Genomic DNA, 17,605 nt, shown 5'->3' on the forward strand with positions numbered 1-17,605 from the left:
CTGCAAATAGAATCAGTGGTAAATGCACATGTAGAGTCATGCTGGAGAGGAGAAGAGGTGCTGCTCAGCAGCTCTTGCAAAGCATTGACGTTCTTCAGACTATCAGGCCTTGGGGAATGGCAGCACATGCAATATTCAGTGGGACATGGAAATCAACACGGGCAGAACCATAAATATCTCCTGGAGAAGTCACCGATGGCGATGGCAAAGCTGAAAATGATCAGCGTGGAGAGCTGCCCCTGGGAGCTGTGGTTGGAGAGCCGTGCTTAATTCCCTCCAGCCCTCAGTTTACCATGGGGGGAAGGGCCCCAGTGTGTGCTCACACCATGAGGGGCTCTGGGGAAGGTTCCCAAGCCCCGAAATGCTGCTGAGGGCTGAGGAGGGGATGGGGGAGCTGTGCTCGTGGCCGTGCTGCAGCAGAGCAGCCCGGTGCGTGCCTAATCTCATTACAGTATTTTCCATCACACCACAACGCCGACGTAATTATTACAGGATTTTCCATTAGCCAGGCCTTAACTGAAAATTTACTCGGGGGGAAACAATGTCAGGTTGCACACGTGGAAGTTGTCCCTTTTTTTTTTTTTCCAGGACCCCCCTCCCCAAAGTTTAGGCTCATTTCCAACAGCCTGTTCAGCTCTGCGCTGCTGCCCCTCCTCTGCTCAGCCTTCAGGTGACCACAAAACATCTCCATTCCCCAAACCAGCCTCTCCAGAGGGATTAGTGACGGTGCCTCTCACGGCTGTCGTTGCCTTTATGCAGGCTGTCACCATCCTGGGACTCTCAGAGCAGTGCTTTGGCTCTCGTACCTGGCTGAGCTGTGGCTGCCAGCTCTGTTCATCTGAGCTGTGTGAGGTGGCAGACAGATTGCATTACTCTCTAAGCGTGTGCAGCTCTTCCAAAATCCATCTCTCTGCTCAGTGTGGTGCTCCCTACAAGCTGGCAGTGCTGGTGTCCCACAGCAGCCCAGGGACCTCCATCAGGCACTGCCCGTGCAGCTCCTGTGTTGCTTTGCTGGATAAAAATGGCTCAAGTTGAGGCTTGATAGGAAGGAAGAGCATTGATTGCAGCTTCTGGTTTTGTGCTTTGACTGTTGTCCATGGTTTCATCTAGGAAATGGTGTATTGAAGGTACGTGCCTGTTGCTGATAGATATTTCTGCTGAGGTTGCAGTACAGACTCTCATCACATCTGTGGCAGGGAAGTGCAATTAAGAGTTCTTCATTCAGCCCATAAGAATTCCATACGTGCATTTATCAGCCATGGCAGCTCTGTTTGAGAGTGGCACTGTGAGGATGCGGGGCTGACCAGCGAGGTGGCTCAGTGGTGAGATATCTGTTCTGCAGCAAGAAGGAACATCCAGAAACAGCAACAGGGAGAGGGGGAAGAGGGGTTTTGCATCCAGGGATGGGGCAGGACCCAGCCCTGCTCACAGCCCTCAGCAGAGATTCCCCCAGCAGCACGAGGCACCAAAGAAGCCTCCAGCCCTGCTCTTCCCATGTCCTGCCTCGGCTGCTCTCCCTCTGCTTGCATCATGGAAACAAATCTCTCCTCCACCCATTCTCTGGCACAGCCCCATGCAGCCACACGCTGGCTCCGCTCCTCCCCTGCCCTCTTCCTTCTCTTGGTGCTGCATCCCTGCAAGGAGGAGAGCAGTGATGGAGCTTCCACCTCTTCCTCCTTCTTTCCTTGTCATCCGCCAGCGAGAACCGATTAAAGCAGCCGAAGCTCAGCCCTTCCCTGCTTCCCGTTTAATTTCAGCCCCCTGGCAAGAAAGGACATGATAAAATGTGAGATTAAATGCCTAATACCAAGGATTTGGGATTACTCAGGCTGGATGCTTCGAGGGAGAGACGTCTCGGTTATAGGGCGGTTTCTGCTGGCTGCTCCTTCCCATGCCTCCTCTTCTTGCTCTGCTCCTGAGAGCTGTATGGTTGATGGATGTGCCGTGGAAAGGATGGGCTCCCACATTCCTGCCCCAGAGTGCACAGGGATGAGGTTTCTGCATTCGTAGGTAGCAGCATCAAACGATCCCTATCTCAACCCAAGAATAAATCACCCTGAAATCCCACTGCTCCATATTCGGTCCTGGAGGATTTCAGGCTCTGATGGCTGTGAAGTTGCTGCTGATTTATTAATGGCCACTTCCCACACATTAGCTCCAACAGCTCCATCCTCGTGCAGCAGCACACCCCGCTCCCTGCCCACCATCTGCTGCCAAGGTCAGGCATGGGGAGATGCCGGAGCCCAACTGTTTCCTGGAAATAGGTTTCTAGATTTCCATCCCCACAACTGGCCCTTTGGAACAGCAGAAGGACACCAGGAGCTGTTTGTGTCTTTTCCATGCGCTTTTGCCCAATTCCTGCCCGATCCTGGGGCCACAACTCCCTGCCTGTGCCCTGGAATGTTGTGTAGGGACATCGGAGAGATGCTGAGATGTGGCCGATGGGTCGAGGAGGGGATAAAGGCAGGGTGAGCACTGAGACACAGCTCAGCATCCTCTGACCTCACTGCGACAACAACTGCAGAGCACAGAAGGAGGCGGCGGTGCAGCTTTGGGGTTCCCTGCAGCGCTGGGCAGCTCTCTGCATCCTCCCTGCTGTGCTGCACCCATCCCAGCTGCCAACACAGCAGAGCCGAGGCCGACCCTGCGGCGTCTGAGGGAGGAGGAGACGAATGGAAATGACAATTGTCTTCCCACAACGGCTGCGTGGAGCTGGAGCAGTTATGGCTCGTTTCTAAATGAAGCGGCAATCTCCGAATATTGCCTTTCTGTGAAATATTCCATCCCAGCTTCAGCTGAAGCACTTTGCTTCGGCTTTTATTTTCCTTACCTCCACATTAGCAAGCGCTAATGCTTGGTAATTTAGAACATAACCTAAATGCCAAACCAAAACGTTCTGATGAGTTTGCTGAGAAGTTGGGCGCTTCTCCGAAACCTCCGTCTGCCCCCATGTGCACTTTGGGATGGAGAGGGGCTGGGGATGATTTTCTCTGCGTTGTTCCCTCCTACACCGGGAGCTGTGCCCGCATCCCATGTGAGCCCAGCAGCCAAAGCAATGCACAGCCCCAATGCTGGGACAGCAGGCATGTAAATGCAACCACTGTGTTCTCCCTCATAAATAGTTCCAGCACAGCACCTGGCTGCGCTCTTGTGAACCTTTAGCTGCGTAAAGCTCAGCAGAACCACGCTGTGCCTGAAGTTGTTTGGGTGTTTGGGAGGAAGGAAACCATTCCCAGAGCTGTGCACGGGATGGAGTGCTGCAATGGGCAGCATTGCTTTACATGGCAGTGCAGCAGGGAGCTCATAAATCAGCACTGTGTGGTACCACTGGGGGTGAGAACACAGGGCAGCGTGGGGCAGCGTTGGCAAAACAGTGTTGTAAATCACAGGGAGTTGAGGCCTGGAGTTAAAGCTTGGGAATGCATTGAATTGGCTCTGATTGTTTTGTAAATTTGGTGGACTTTTTTAACCTTCAAAGGTACACCAATTTTCTTATATGTGAAACGATGGCATTTCCAGGGCTCAGATCTTCGGACTTTTCCAAGTTCTTGCTGAAAAATTGGAGGTAATTTGTTTTCCAGAGACACAGAGATAACGAGACTGTATTTGCAGAGCACAGGGTAGGGGTTTGTGTGCCTGTTTGCATTTGCAGCCACCAGAATGGCTGTAACCCCCATATAAATGGAGCCACCTCTGTAGCTGATGGTGCAGTTCTTATCCCCATGCACTCAGAATCCAGCACTGTGTTTGCAGGTGTGTACCACAGAATACATCTGGAAGGGCTTTGGAAAAGCCCAGGTTCCTTCCTCTGCCTTGGAGTTGCTCCCAGTGCCTTCCCCAGGTCTCCCTACAGTCACAGAATCCCACCCTGGTAGCAGAAGGGAGTCTGGATTCTCCCCCAGGCTTCCAGCCATGGAATTCCCTGCCTCCCCCCAAAATGTGGCATGCAGATCCACAGGCAGTGCTGCAGCAGTGAGTACTGCCCATCACCATCCATGTTCTGCTCTTTGCAGCCAACCAGCAGGGAGTGCATCTCTCTGTGCCTCAGTTTCCCCGTTGCTCAGTGTGTCCACATTGTGCTCAGTGCATCCTCGTGCCTCCAAGCCTGGCCTTGGCCATGGGATGGGTGCTGCAGTGCTGTGCAGAGGTGCTGTCCCCATCCCACCCCATCCCACCCCATCCCACCCCATCCATTGAGGCAGGGAGCAATGAACAGCCCCAGTTCCTCTCTCCCCTCTTTGCTCTCAGGGAGGGCTCTGCAGCCTCAGCGCTCGGTGCCAGATCCCTCTCCAACAGCTGTATGTTCTCCAGCATGAGTCATCCCACCCTGAGCTCTCAGCCTCTCCATAACAACATTCCTTCTCTCTGATCTAAGATCCTGGCTGTGATCAGTCTCTGTCTCCTTCTCCTTCCTCCGGCCATTCGGTTCCTGTGCCCAACTGAGGCAGCACAGAGCCAGGATGCTGTGCCAGGACCACCAGCCCCCAGCACCTGAAAAAAGGCTGCAGTTCCCTTCCCCATTCTCCTATATCAAGAGCGAGGTGCCCGATTACCACGAGATCTAGGTTTTATTTCCCCTCTCAGACAGTAACATTGATTCACTTTTCTTATTGTCTTTGTGCTGTTCCTCCCCGTTTCTGTAGCAGTGCTCCAAGCTCTGGTCCTGCTCATCTCCCACTCCACAGTGAACTCCTCCCCGAGATCCTTCTTCTCTATTCCTGGTGCCCCTTTGCCCTCTCTGCATTACTTTTTCCTCTTCTCTCCACTCCTACGGGTGTTGTCTCACTTTCAGTGAGAAGGAGGAGGTGTGGGGACAAGGGAAACATCTCTCAATGTCCTCTGTGCCTGCTTCCCCCATCCTCGGTCATGTTCATGGTGGCAGTGACACTTGGGGTGTCAGGAGGTGATCTGGATTTGGAATATTGCAATGGAGCAGGCTCCAGTGCTCCAGTTGGGAGGGATGGAGCTCAGTGCCTCTCTGTCAGCTCATGCTCCTGGCGTTGAGCTCTCATCGCTTCCAGCTCCAGTTCCTTGGCTGGCTCCACCTGGCAGCTGAGGATGGAAGTCAAATTTTGCTCAAAAGCATTTAATTTCTCCTGGATCAAGGAGAGCCCGGATATTTTCCTGTGATAGGAAAGGGAGAACAGGCTGTAATCCTCCCTGGGATGCTGCAGTAGTGGGATGCAGGATGAGCTCCCCAGCTCAGTGGGACACCTGTGAACTTGCAGCTGCAGCCGCATCCCAGCCCTCCCTGCTCCAGTTTCTCAGGTGCTGCTTCACCTGAGCATCACAGCAGGGCTGGGAAGGACATCAGCAGCCCTGCAGCACAGCCCAGACTGCGGGTTCCCTTTCTTTGTCGCTGGGTCCCTGGGTGATGTTCCTCTGCAGGAGATGGGTGCACATCCTGAACTCTAAAACCTTTTGCTGGGCAATGCAATAAAACCACGTGGATGCAGTTTGCAGTTGTTCACAGGCCGTGGGATGCTGCTGGTGGCTCAAAGTCACACAGGGAACTGTGGAGCCGTGTTCTGTGGACTAAGCAGGGATCTCGTTTGATGCTCTTAGTTTTATCCCAACCATGGTGAAGAAGGGGAGCGCGAGTTGGGTACGTTTGCATTAAGCCCTGACAAATGCAAATGGCACCGGAGCAGAAGGGAGCTGAATCTCTGTGGCACTGGTTGTGTGCGGTGTTGGTGTGTGTGAGTGACATCGGGTGCGTGGCTTCAAGCAGTGCCTGCAGGGGGGTGGCTGGAAAGTGAACTTCGAGCGGTGCTTTTATTCCAACAGATGCGCTCCGCAACTGCGTGGTTGGAAGGGAGAAAGCAAAGCGTGAAGCACAGGGTCCAGCTGCTGTAGATCCAATGCCCGGCGCAGGCAGACCCGACAGGGCCGGGACGTTGTGCATCTGCTGGGATGCGAGCAGGACGAGGGGCTCCTTCCCGGAGCTCGCTCTTCTTTGGCTCCCATCCTGCGGACCTGGGGTCCGCGCTGCTGGACGGGGGTCGCGAAATCCCCTCTGTGCCGCGACGGCGCTGCGCGAAGCGGCCGCAACTTTTCGTTCCCCTCCTGCCGGGTCGGGGCACGGCGTCTTCTCGCTCTTCCCTCCGCCCTCCTCCTCCTCCTCCTCCTCCTCCCTGGCAATGCTTCGGGCCCCGCGCTCCGCCTCCCCGCGGGGCCGCGGGCGGAGGGCGGGGAGGGGAACCGGCGCCGGGCGGGACGCGCTGCCGCCCCGAGCCGAGCCGAGCCGAGCCGGAGCGAAGGGAGGCGCGCCGCTCCGCAGCCCCTCCATGGCCCCGACCTCCAGAGCTCGGCGGCCCGGGGGAAGCGGCCCCGGCGGGAGGCGACCGCCGGTGAGTGCGGGGATCGGAGCGGGACGGGAGCGGAGCGGATCCGGAGATGGGAGGGAGAGCGGGGTCGGGGCAGCGCTGTGAGCTCGGACTTAGGGACGGACATCAGCCCCGGGCTCGCGCTGTATCGTGCGCACACGCGGGGCTCCCACGGACACGCGTTTGCACGCACTCGTGTGCGTGTGTGCACGAGGGTCGGAGCCGGGAGCTTGGAGCGAAAGCAGATGCACGGCACACACGCGTAGATCCACATGCGCTCATCTACATGCACCTATTCACGTGCACGCCGCTCACGCTTGCACATCCACGCGTGTGCACACATCTACGGGCACACAGCCGTGCACCAGCCGGGATCCAAGACCAGGGAAGGATCGGTGCTGGTGTAGCCAAACTGCAGTACTTTTTGCAGCCTCTCCTCGCTGAGGGTTGACCCGAGGAGTGGTCGCAGAGCAAATAAATACACAGGAATTGATATAGGCACTCCGGAGAGGAGCCACGGGTGGAAATGAACCGTGGATCTCCTGGTGGTGAGGATGAGGAGGGCCTTTCTGCAGCAGCAGCACAGTGTGGACCCACACCTCTGCTCCCAAGTAGGTTTGAGATCCTGCTCATGAGCAGAAGCTTTGCATTCGTGGCCGCAGGGCAGAGCAAAGTAAAGCAGGGCACAGAGCGGAGAAGATGTGAGCGTTCAGATGCTGAAGGGAAGAGTGATCCCAGCTGGGAATACATTGGGAACGCCGACTGCCAGCGCTGCTCTGCGTGTCAGGGATCCCTGGGATGTGCCCTGCCGGACCCCTCACAGTGTGCCTGAGAGCACTGAGCTCCTGGCAGCCCCTGCATCCCTCCCCGCCTCCACTTTGGCAGGGATTGTTGGAGGAACAAAAGGAAAGGAGCCAAATTCTGAGTTTGATCCCAACTCCGTGTGAGACGCAGAGCTGGGGGATTCCCTTCCTCTTCTCTGGGCTGATGTGCGAGGCGCCTGGCTGCCGTCCCTTCTCCTGCACCCTGCTACCCTGCATTGCTTCACACAGGCAGGAATTCTCCCAGGAAACCCCCGAGCTCCCCACGCCTCCTCCCCCTCCAAGGTAGCGAAAAGCTGACATTAGAAATCCGTTCCCCGTTTTAAATTTAGACGCCTGCGTGATCTCGAATTTGGATTTACTAATTATTCGCATCTGGTTCCTATCAAAAAGTTGAGCAATGCAGATGTCCTGATTTCAGCATCGGCTCGGAGGGGTCGCATGGAATTCGCCCTTCGTTGCCTCGTTACACAACGGGGCTGAGTCCCTTCCCAGGCCTGCCCTGAGCACGGTGCCCATCCACCCCGCAGCATCGCCTCGCTCCGGTTGGCTGCCGCTCATTTCCCCACTGTGGAGATCAGTCTAATTAGCAGAGTAAATCTGGGTAAAGCGAGCTCTGGTAATTAGTGATCAGTGGGATGTTTCCACGCACTTTCTTCGCCTTAAGGGTAAGGAGGGATGGAGCAGATGGCCCCGTTTTGGGAGCAGGGAGGGAAGTCGAGGTGAAGGGGTTGGGATGGGTAAGAGGACAGAGCTGTGTGTCTGCTCACTGCCATCCCATGTTCTGTTTCCAAGTGGCATTGGTGACCACAGTGCCTCCAGGGACATTGGGAACCGATGAACTGTCACCTCTGGGCCATGGGCAGAGGGGGAATGGCCACGTCTGGGGGCTGTGAGTCCTGACAGCACTTCAGGAGGTCACCTAAAGGTGGGACCCCAGCCCAGGGCTGGAGCTGGGACCTTCACTCCAAGCTGTGATTATCACAGAAAGCTTCCACAGGGAAGCTTAATTAATGATGATTGATTAATGGGTGGCCCCAGCAACAGCTGGAGATGGGGAGCTGGATTCTGTCACCGTGCTGGGAACGTGTGGGCAGGGTGTAGAGATTTACTCACAGGAGGGGGACTTCGTGCTGGTGGGATGGTGAGTGGGGGTGGGGGCTGAGGAGGGATTTCTTCTGCTCAGAGAGCCCCAGAAAGATACAGGGCTGCTTTTGATCTTTTTGCTGCTGTCTGGACACCTGTGTAGCTAAGGAGAGAGATTTGGAGGAAGAAGAACAGGGAAGTGGGAGGGATGTGGCTGTGGGGTGTAGCCAGGCTGGGAGTGAGTTCATCAAACCAGGACTGCTGGAATACAAAAAGACAGTTGGCAATTGGGAGCAGAAGAGCTGGGGTGCTTTGCTGGAGAGCAGCTCTGCCTCGAGACAGCTGGAGGTGAGGAACCAGCAGAGGATGGGGCCCTGCAGTGCTCTGGGCACCTGCAGGTGCTGCTCAGGCACAGCAGCCACGACGAGGGCTGTCAATGGGAGCTGGGAGGGAGGTGAGGATGGGAGGAGGGCAGATCCCAGCGCTGGGGTGCAGGTTATGCTGATGTGCGTTGTTTTTAACCATCGTTTCTCAGAGCAGATTGCTCTCTCCTCACTTCCACTGCTGGGTGGGAAGCCCCTGGGCTGTGCTGTGCATCCCTGCACCCATGGGTCTGTGCCTCCCTGCTGCCCCTTTCTGCACAGAGGGCCTTTGAGGGGAGCTCAGCCTCATCAGGCATTGGGACCACAGGAGCTGAGAAGTGATCTGAGCTGTTTTCATTGCGGCACGTGGCCAGCAGTGCTGTGCAGGCTCTGGGAGGATGGCCCTGCTGTGCCCACAGAGGATGCTCAGGGTCCTGGGGAGGCTCAGAGCGGTGGCAAACTCTCCCTGCAGTCGTTGGGGTGTGTTGGAGATCTCATCCATCCCAGCAGCCTTTAAATGGGCTTTGCTGGGTGCTGGGGTGATGGGTTTCAACATCGGCTCCTGCAAATCAGGAAAGCAGCATTAAAGTTGCAGAAGTCAGGAGTTGGAAGTGCCACAGTGTTTCTAAAAAAGAAATGGGAAAATGATGCATTTTCAGTTTGTTGGTGATTTCCTGAGCTTCTGCTCCCACCTGGGCCCCTTCCATCCCTCTTCATGCCCATAGGGAACACCTGGGCTGTGCCTGCCAGCCTCCAGGAAGGACCATGGAGAAAGGACAGATGCGATGCTTGGCAGATCCTGATGTCTCCCACCTGCAAAAAGCAGCAGCATCTCTCCTCCCCGTGAAGGCACAGGTTGTACCTTCCCCATCTGCTGAGGGTCCGTGGTGCGTTCCCAGGAGCTGGGGGTGATGCTGATTGTATGCACACTGCCATCCCCTTTTGCACACCCCTTGTCCAGAGGGAGGTTTGAGGACTAAATATGACTTTTGATAGACTGTGGCATGCTGCAAATTCACACGGACAGCGTCGTCTCAGGGCAGAGCATCCCGGGGCGCCCAGGTCCTCCAGGGGCCGTCCCTTATTGTCTGTGCATCGGATGCACTGCAGTTGGGTGCCCAATTTTCAAAGCATCTCCACGCAAAGGAGGGAGCAGAGGATCGGGGTGGGAGGACGGCAATGCGCCTTCGCGGTGAGGTGGATTAGAAAAAGATTTGCGTTTATTTTCACGACAGCCTCGTTGCTGGGATTGGAAGCTTAACTTCGAACCTGGCAGCGCTCCGCGACGATGCTAAAGGCATTTACATTTCTATACCTCTCCCCGAGGAAACCGGAGCCCTCAGCACCAGGCAGGTTTGGCCAAGGAATGGGATGAGGTGGCAGGGAGTGGGGCTGCCCCACATCCCCAGGCTGTGCTCCCCCCAGCGGTGCCACCACGACCCCCATTGCTGCACCCAAACTTTGCCTGGCTCAGCTGCCTCCGCTGCATTGACACGACTGCGGGCGCGTCGGTATCTGCCAGCTCCTGAATTTGATGGCAAGGCTGAATTTTTATGTTCCCCCTCCACATATCCCCTCCCCACCCCCCCTCTTTGGGCTTATATAACCTTGGGGATTCTATTAATAAAAGTAATGGTTTTGAACTCTGGGAACAACCATCTCCAGCGATGCCGCAACTTCTGGATGCGGGCAGCTGTTGGGTGGCACAGAGATAAAGGGCAGCGGCTCCAGGGGGGGAGGCAGAGGGATAAACGGGGGCTTCCAACCAGGAGCCCGCCTCCAGGGATTGGGCAGCACCCGGAGCAGGCCGTGCTTGTGCCTCGTTGTGTGCCAGGCATCCGCCAGCCCGTGCTTTGGCTGACAGCCATTTCCGATGGGAAATCGTGGGAAGAGCATCCCGGCCCCACGGTGGTACCTTAAAGGGATGCAAGGGGAGGGGAGGGGGGGGGGTAAGGGAGATAGTGAAGGAATTTGGTATAAAGGGCTCAGTGCCAAAATTAGGAGCTGTTTCTCGGCCATGGCAGGAGCTGGGAAGGGACCTGCAGCTTTTGCCTGGCTCTGGGTTTAGGGGTTTTTTTTTGCTGTTGTTTGATCCCTAAGATGCCTGCGAGGTGTTTGAAGGGTTTAAGGTAACATTTGAGAGGTCGAATTTAGGACCGTAAGCAACAAAACTCAGAAGGGAACCTAAGCAAGGGTGCTCAGAGCTGCAAGAAACACGGCTCACTTTTCCTTTTGGGTGACCGTTGCATTTGGTCTCCTCCATCGCAGTGTCTGTTTTGCTTTCTGCCTCGTGACGTGGGATTACCAGCTGGTTCCAAAGAAACACTGAGATCTCACTCAGCTGTCAGCTGTAGGTTGGCTTTGGTTTTTTGTTGTTTTGTTTTGTTTGGGGCTTTTTTTCCCCCCCTTTAAATCTCTCCCATTGAAATGGTCACAGCTTGACAGCCTCGTGCTGGGAACGCGCTGTCATCCTGAAACTCATATCTTTAATTCCTTCCTCGGGATGCTAATCGCACCTTAAGATGATTAAGGCTGGAAAAAGCCCTCGTGTTTTGTTTTTCTCCTCCCGTTGGTGATGCTGTTTGCTGGCTCTTGCCACTTCATTCATCTCAGGGAGTTAATGAGACTGCCCACCTCCCCCCCCCTGCCCTGTGCCACTGTGTTCCCAATCAGTTTTACTTTTGGCTTCTCATCACGGTGCTGTCGGGCTGCTTTGTGTGATGCACAGCTTCCCTCTGCTGCTGTGTCACCTTTGGAGTGCATTTGGAGTTCTGACAGCTTGTTGAAAGCCATTCTACAGCCTCCCGTCTCCGTGCCTCAGTTTCCCCATGAATAAAGAGCCCCTTGCTCTCCATGCCACCAAGCAGAGCTGCCTGCTGCCACCTGGTTGCAGGAGACACGGGTGGCTCATTTTCTCTCATCTGTGTGCTGGTGCAGCACGGGACGCAGCAGGATCGTGGCTGCCCTGCACAGCTTGGGCTTTGTAGGGCTTTGGTGGCTCAGAAGGAGCCCTCAGCTTTTCTACCACCATCAAGATCCTGAGCAGGGAGGGAGAAAGAAGCAGAGGAAAGCGGGCAGTGAGATAGGAGATCAAAACTGCTGGACTCAGGCTTGGCACAGCCTGTGGGCTGAGCGTCCCTGCGGTCCCCATCCTCCTGGTGTCCCCATGTTCCCAATGTCCCTTTTCTTCTCATGTTCCCAACACCCCTGTTGTCTCTGGTCCCCAGGTTCTCAGCATCCCCATGCTGCCAGTGTCCTTTTGGTCCCAACATCCTTATGATCCTCGTGTTCTCACCATCCCCGTGCTCCCAGTGTGGTCCCACTGTCCTCGCATCCCCTCCATCCCACACATCCGGACCCCCAGATCACCACGTGAAGCTCGTAACACCTTTCTCCCTGCAGGAAGAGCAGCCAAGGCATCGACGATGACTGCCGAGAGCACCGAACCCAATGGCCCCATGCGGGAGCCGACGGTGGGGGGCACAAAGCCGTCAGCCCCCCCTGCCCCACCGCGGCGCCGAGGCCGAAGGCTGCGACGGAAGTCACTGCCGGAGGTGGCGGTGAAGGGACAGCTTCGCATGCGCTCACCGTCGGGAGCCTTCGTCATGGTGGGCATCTCGGTGGTCTTGGTAGGCATGACCATTGCCGTGGTGGGCTACTGGCCCCACCGGGGGCATGGAGGTGCTGGGGCTGGAGCGAGGAACGCCAGCACGGCGGGGGACATGAGGAGGGAGGTGGTTGCTGGGCGTCCCGCGCCCCACAATGAGAAGCTGAAGCTGATCGGCCCTGTCATCATGGGCATCGGGCTCTTCATCTTCATCTGTGCCAACACCATGCTCTACGAGAACAGGGACATGGAGACCCGCATGCTGATGCAGAAAGGCCTCTACTGCATGGCCACGGATCTCCCCAAGGAGACCAGCCCCAAGGATGAGGACACCCGGCTGGTACCCAAAGCCAGCCCTGAGTGCTTGGAGGGCTGCTATGAAGTGGACCTGTCCTTGGGCAGCAAGTGGGCTGATGGCTTTGGCCCCAACAGGCTGCAGACCACAGCTGAGCTCATGCAGTGCCCGGGGGCATCGCCGGCAGCCTCCCTCCTCAGCCTCCACTCGGAGGCAAACCTGGGGCTCTCCGCCACCATCGGGGCCTTGGCGTTGCCCATCATCAAGCTCAACAACCGCTTGCTGGATGCCGCCTCACGGGCGGCCAATGGGATGACAGAGGGAGCCCAGCTCCCCGCCGAAGGCCCGGCGCCCTCCTGTGCCCTGCTGTCCCCCAGCAGCGGCAGCATCGCAGCTCGGGGCCTGGAGAACCACGGCGGCCACGTCGTCATCAACGTGGAGGACGGTGGCCCCACGGTGCATGCGGGCCCCGATGCTCAGCCCCACAACCCGGGCCACTCCAAGTCCCTGGACCTGGGCCGGCCGGGGGTGCTGCTGGTGGCTCCCATCAAGGACCGTAAAAACCGGAGTTGGCCCCGGCTCGATCACGTCAACGCGGTGGCTTATGCCAAACTGGAGAACTGGGGGGAGTCCTTGGACCGGCTACTGGAGACCAGCGGGACGCCACACCATGCTGAGCCCCGGCCCAGCTCCTGGGTGGTGGGCATGGAGGGGGGCTCGCGGGTCTGACGGCCCCGGGGTTGAGGGTTTGAAGCAGACTTTTGATGCTGAGAGATCCCCGAGCCTGGGGAGGGCTCCCGGGTTGGGACCTTTGCTTCTCCTCGCCTGCCTCCTCTTCCTCACCACCTTCCCTGGGATGCTCTCAGTCTTACAAAGCCCTTCTGCTGGCAGCCTTCCTGGAGGAGCCCTCACTTGTAGACCCACGGTGGACCATGGCATGGGGTCGGGGTGAGCAAAGCACAGATGGGTCCCTTTGCCCAACCCAAAGGGAAATTTGCTTGAGCAGAGCCTGACAGGGCCATTAAATGTTACCTTGATGCCACGCAGTGCTCCCTAGTCTCATGCTCAGGATGGGAGTGGGGCATCCCCACCACTCTGGGCTCTGGGCAGTGTGGGAAAGCGTGTGAGAAAGGTGGACAGGGGGAGCTTTTCCTGCACAAACATCCCCACTTCACTGGAGCCGATCACCAGCCCCACCAAACCTCTGCTTTCCCTGAAATTGCCTCAAACCTGGGTACAGACCCATCTCATCCCTTGTTCCTTCAGCCTCTGTGCTCAGAGGACTCGGTTTCCCATAGGGAATGCCAGAGGTGTTCATTGCGCTGGTCCTGTGGGGTTTGTGCCATACGGGGTCCAACTGCCTGCAATGGGGCTCAGCTCCTTCACAGCCCCTCTGTGCAGGTATGGCAGCAGGAATGCTGTGTGCCCTGCTGCTGTGTGTGTGCAGAGAGGTGGTGAGCTCAGGGGGATGCAAAAGGAGCCCAGGGAGCTGCAGATGTTGGTGCTGCTGCCCGCTTCATGCTGTCTGGGCAGCTGCAAAGTTCAGGCAACAAAATGGAAAAATTCCTGGAGTGTAATTGTTTCCGAAGCTGGTTTGGGGGTGGAGATGATAGTTTTGTTTGGATGCAAGCAACAGGAGGATGCAGTGGGGGAGAGGAAGGGGCTGGCTTTGGTTTTATGGTGCTGCTGGCTGCTCTTGTGTTACTTGGTGCTGTTTGGCTGCAGGATGGGAGCTGCTGAGGGGCATCACGTTGTTTCCATGAGGACAAACCAGAGAAGGTTGTTTTGCAGCACTGCGGTCCATGCCTGATCCTGCTGCTGCTCCGGTGCTCAGCAGGGCCCTCCCTCCCCAAATTCTTTCCAGCAGCAGCAGCTGGGGACACATCCCCAAACCTCCCAGCTCCTCTGCAGGCTGCAGTGGATCCTCACTCAGAGCTGCTGCTCTTGCCAGCGACCCGGGAGGCACAGCAGCATGGCTTTGCTGCACGGGCTGGATCCCTGCCTCTCCTATCCCAAGAGCAAAGTTGTGGTGTGGGGCTGAGTGTCAGCTGCTGAAATATGTCTTTGCTGAATGAAATGGTTTTGTTTTCTCTTTTGTTCCCATCCCCACGAAACAAGCACAGAGTTTTTTGGACCTTGGAAGCTGCAGGACAATGTCTTTTTTCAGCCCGAACCATTCTGCAGAACATTTTGACTTGGCAGCCATGTGCTCTGGCACAAACACACCACACTGTCACTGCCAAAGCCCCTTCTGTCCTCAAGCAGAGCTGTGCTGGTGCTGGGGACAGGGGGAGGGCAGGAGCTGCCATGGCTCACCAGCAGCTTGCATCTCCACCCTGATTAGCAGTGGTGACGGCACACAGCACCAGGACTGGGAATAGGCAGGTGAACGCCTACGAGGCTCAAAGCACTGATTTTAGAGCAGTCAGGGCTTCTTTTTCTTTCCCTCTTGGGAAATTTGGCATTGTATGTTTCTTCTCAGCGTCTGCTTCATGCTCTTCTGCCTCCACTTTGCTACAAAGCAGCCCAGCAAGCAGACGGGCTGCAGTTGGCTTCCTGCTTAACCTCCAGGTGATGCAGCACTCAGTGAGTGCATAACCCAACCAGCCAAAAAGCCACCAAAGGGCTCCCGGGGCAGGAATGCACCCAGAAGCTATTTGAGATCAAAAGTAACTTCTCCTTTGCGTGCACCCACACATCCCCCAGCTCTGCTGCTGCCCTGGGACACAGCGTTGGAAGCAGCACTGCTGCGGCGGTGCTTCCATCCCACCACAAAGTTCAAGCAGCCCAAAAGCATCTCAGTGCTGTGCAGCTGTAATGCAATGCCTTAAGCTGGGGCAAAAAAATGAAAAATAAAAATACATATATATAATAACCAGGTATGGAAAAGAAATGGAGGGAATCTGCTATTTTGCAGAGGGTTTCCAGCTGCTCAGCCCTGGGCTCATTTGCAGCATTTCCCACCCTGCACTGAGCAAACTCAGAGCTGTGATGCTGCCTGCAGTCGTGTCTGTTTCTCCCCCACCCCCTGAAGATTTAAAGTCTATGCAAAGGAAAGCACTCTGCTGGTGCTGATGCTGCAGTGCATGGATCCCACAGATCTCAGTGGGGCTGATGCAGTAGGGGGGAGTTTCCAGTCCCATCCCCATCACTGGGATGCAGGGGTTGGGGTGCAGGGCTGCCCCAGTGCCCCTCGTGCCTCCTGGGCAGGGAGAGGGGCTGTGGGTGCTGGGTGTCACAAGTGACAGCACTGACCCTGCCCACAGCAGCTACGTTCTGGCTCCCAGAATGGCATCAACAGCCTAAAAATATCCCCATAGGATGCAGATGGGAACGTTCTGCTCCAAGTGGGATCAGGAAAAGGGTGGGAATGGGGGAGCAGTGGCTTTGGCTCCTCTAAATGGATGGGAGCTGTGAGACACAGCCTGGGTGTGTGGCCTTTAGGAGGTGTGCTTTGGGATCGCTGGTTTTCCTTTGGGTTTGGGGGATTTCCTTTTTATTGGAATTCCTTCACATTTCCATGGTGTTTGTTTGCCTGTTTTTATTTCCCTTGCAGGCAGGCTCTGCACGGGGGGAGGGGGAAACTGAGGCAGGGGTTAAAAGGATGCAGGGCCAACTCCTCACCTCACCAGCTGAACATTGTGCCAAGTTTTGCTCCTTCTGCCCCAAACTCGTGTTTCTGACCCTTCTCCATTTCCCTCTATGGCACAGGGCTGCTCCTGCAGGGACAGGGTTCTGCCTGGGTCGTGCACTGGGGACTTCAGCAGCCCTCCCCACCCCCAGGGCAGGGTTATTTAAGGAGCGTTTGGGGCTCGCTGGCGCACACGGTGATCCTAATGGGGTTGGACAAACCTCAGAGCCCGGGGCAGCGCTGGCTCAGCGACCCGATGCGCTTTGCAGCTTCATCTTTGCGCTGGGTCGGCCGCACCGCGCTGAGGACCGATGGAAGAGGCAGCTCCAGCAGCGGCCGTTTCCCAACTGTTTGTGGCTGATTTCTATGGCCCTCTTTTAAGTTCTGCCCACAGCGGGTTGCAACTGAAAGCACGGAGCGGTTCAGGAGCCAATTGGCCCCCAGCCCCCCTGCAGCACCGCCAAGCGCGCCGTGTCAGCACTGCTGTTGGTATTTCTGCTGCTCTTAAGGACGCTGTGGATGGGATGGATGCTTCCCTGCCAAACAGAAGCAGCTAAAAGCGGTGTCAGACAACATCTCTGCTCTGTTTGGTCACAGCCATTCCTGTTTGGCAGCGGTGGCTCCGCAGAAGCGCTCACCTGTTCATGGGATGCTGTGGGGGAAGCTGGGTGCTCAGGCTCTGCTGCAGGGATCCCATCCCAACCCGGGGCTGCAGAGGGAACTGCAGGGAGCAGTGCTGGGAGAGAGCTGGCAAGGAAACGGCTTGGGAGGCAGGGATGTGGTTTTGTTTGAAAATTTATTGAAAAATGCAATACAAGAAGCAATACCAACACTTAGGTCTGTCTAAAGGCTACGGCAACTTTCCCTTTGATTTACTATGAAAGTCCAAAATAACAGCTCCCATCACTAGTCAATCTATAAAGATCTGCCAATAAGTCTCTATTTTTATAAAGAAGGGTGTAAACAGCTAGCCTAGACAATTCACCATTGCCTTAAAGACTTTACAAAGCTCCTTCATATCTCAACTAACTTTTTTTTGTGTGTTTTTTTTTACAAGTTTAATCTCTAAGGTCAGGGCACTACCACCTCTTCAGGCAATTGTACAATTAGGAAATCGGCAAACCACAGTTCTTTAAACCAGAAATCAGACAGGCCGTGGGTAACACCCCAGAAATTGCTGTTTGCTGACTGGAGCCAGGTTTAATGGATGAGCACGGGTCACGAGCTCCGCTCCTTCTATAAAAACATTCATTCATATATAAATAGCTTCCATATAATGTCTATTATACAATCAAGACAGTCTCTGGGTGAATTTGTGGAGTGGGAAGAGCTGGGAACATTCATAAAAATAGACCTTAGTTGCTTTGTCCCTGACACAGCGAGCTTTAACAACCTGGTGCAGGAAGGGGTGCGGGATGCACACCGGGGCTGCCAGCTGGAGCAGTGCTGCACAGAGCAATGCTGCACAGAGCAATGC

General features: G+C 56.0%; 1 protein-coding gene across 1 annotated transcript; it reads left to right on the forward strand.

Moving 5' to 3' along the window:
• Positions 1 to 6,286: 6,286 nt before the first annotated feature.
• TMEM200B (transmembrane protein 200B) lies at positions 6,287 to 15,538 on the forward strand. The gene is made up of 2 exons (XM_042834173.1): positions 6,287 to 6,350; positions 11,998 to 15,538. The coding sequence occupies exon 2, from the start codon at positions 12,021 to 12,023 to the stop codon at positions 13,224 to 13,226; it is 1,206 nt and encodes a 401-aa protein (XP_042690107.1). The 5' UTR covers positions 6,287 to 6,350; positions 11,998 to 12,020; the 3' UTR covers positions 13,227 to 15,538.
• The last annotated feature ends 2,067 nt before the right edge of the window (positions 15,539 to 17,605 follow it).

The sequence above is a fragment of the Centrocercus urophasianus genome, unplaced genomic scaffold (genome assembly GCF_019232065.1).
Source record: "Centrocercus urophasianus isolate 14NV4802_14NV808 unplaced genomic scaffold, USGS_Curo_1.0 seq_43, whole genome shotgun sequence".
Taxonomy (NCBI): Eukaryota; Metazoa; Chordata; class Aves; order Galliformes; family Phasianidae; genus Centrocercus; species Centrocercus urophasianus.

Excerpts from the sequence above, each read along its gene's own strand:
- TMEM200B (XM_042834173.1), top strand. The coding sequence starts at position 12,021 with ATGACTGCCGAGAGCACCGAACCCAATGGCCCCATGCGGGAGCCGACG.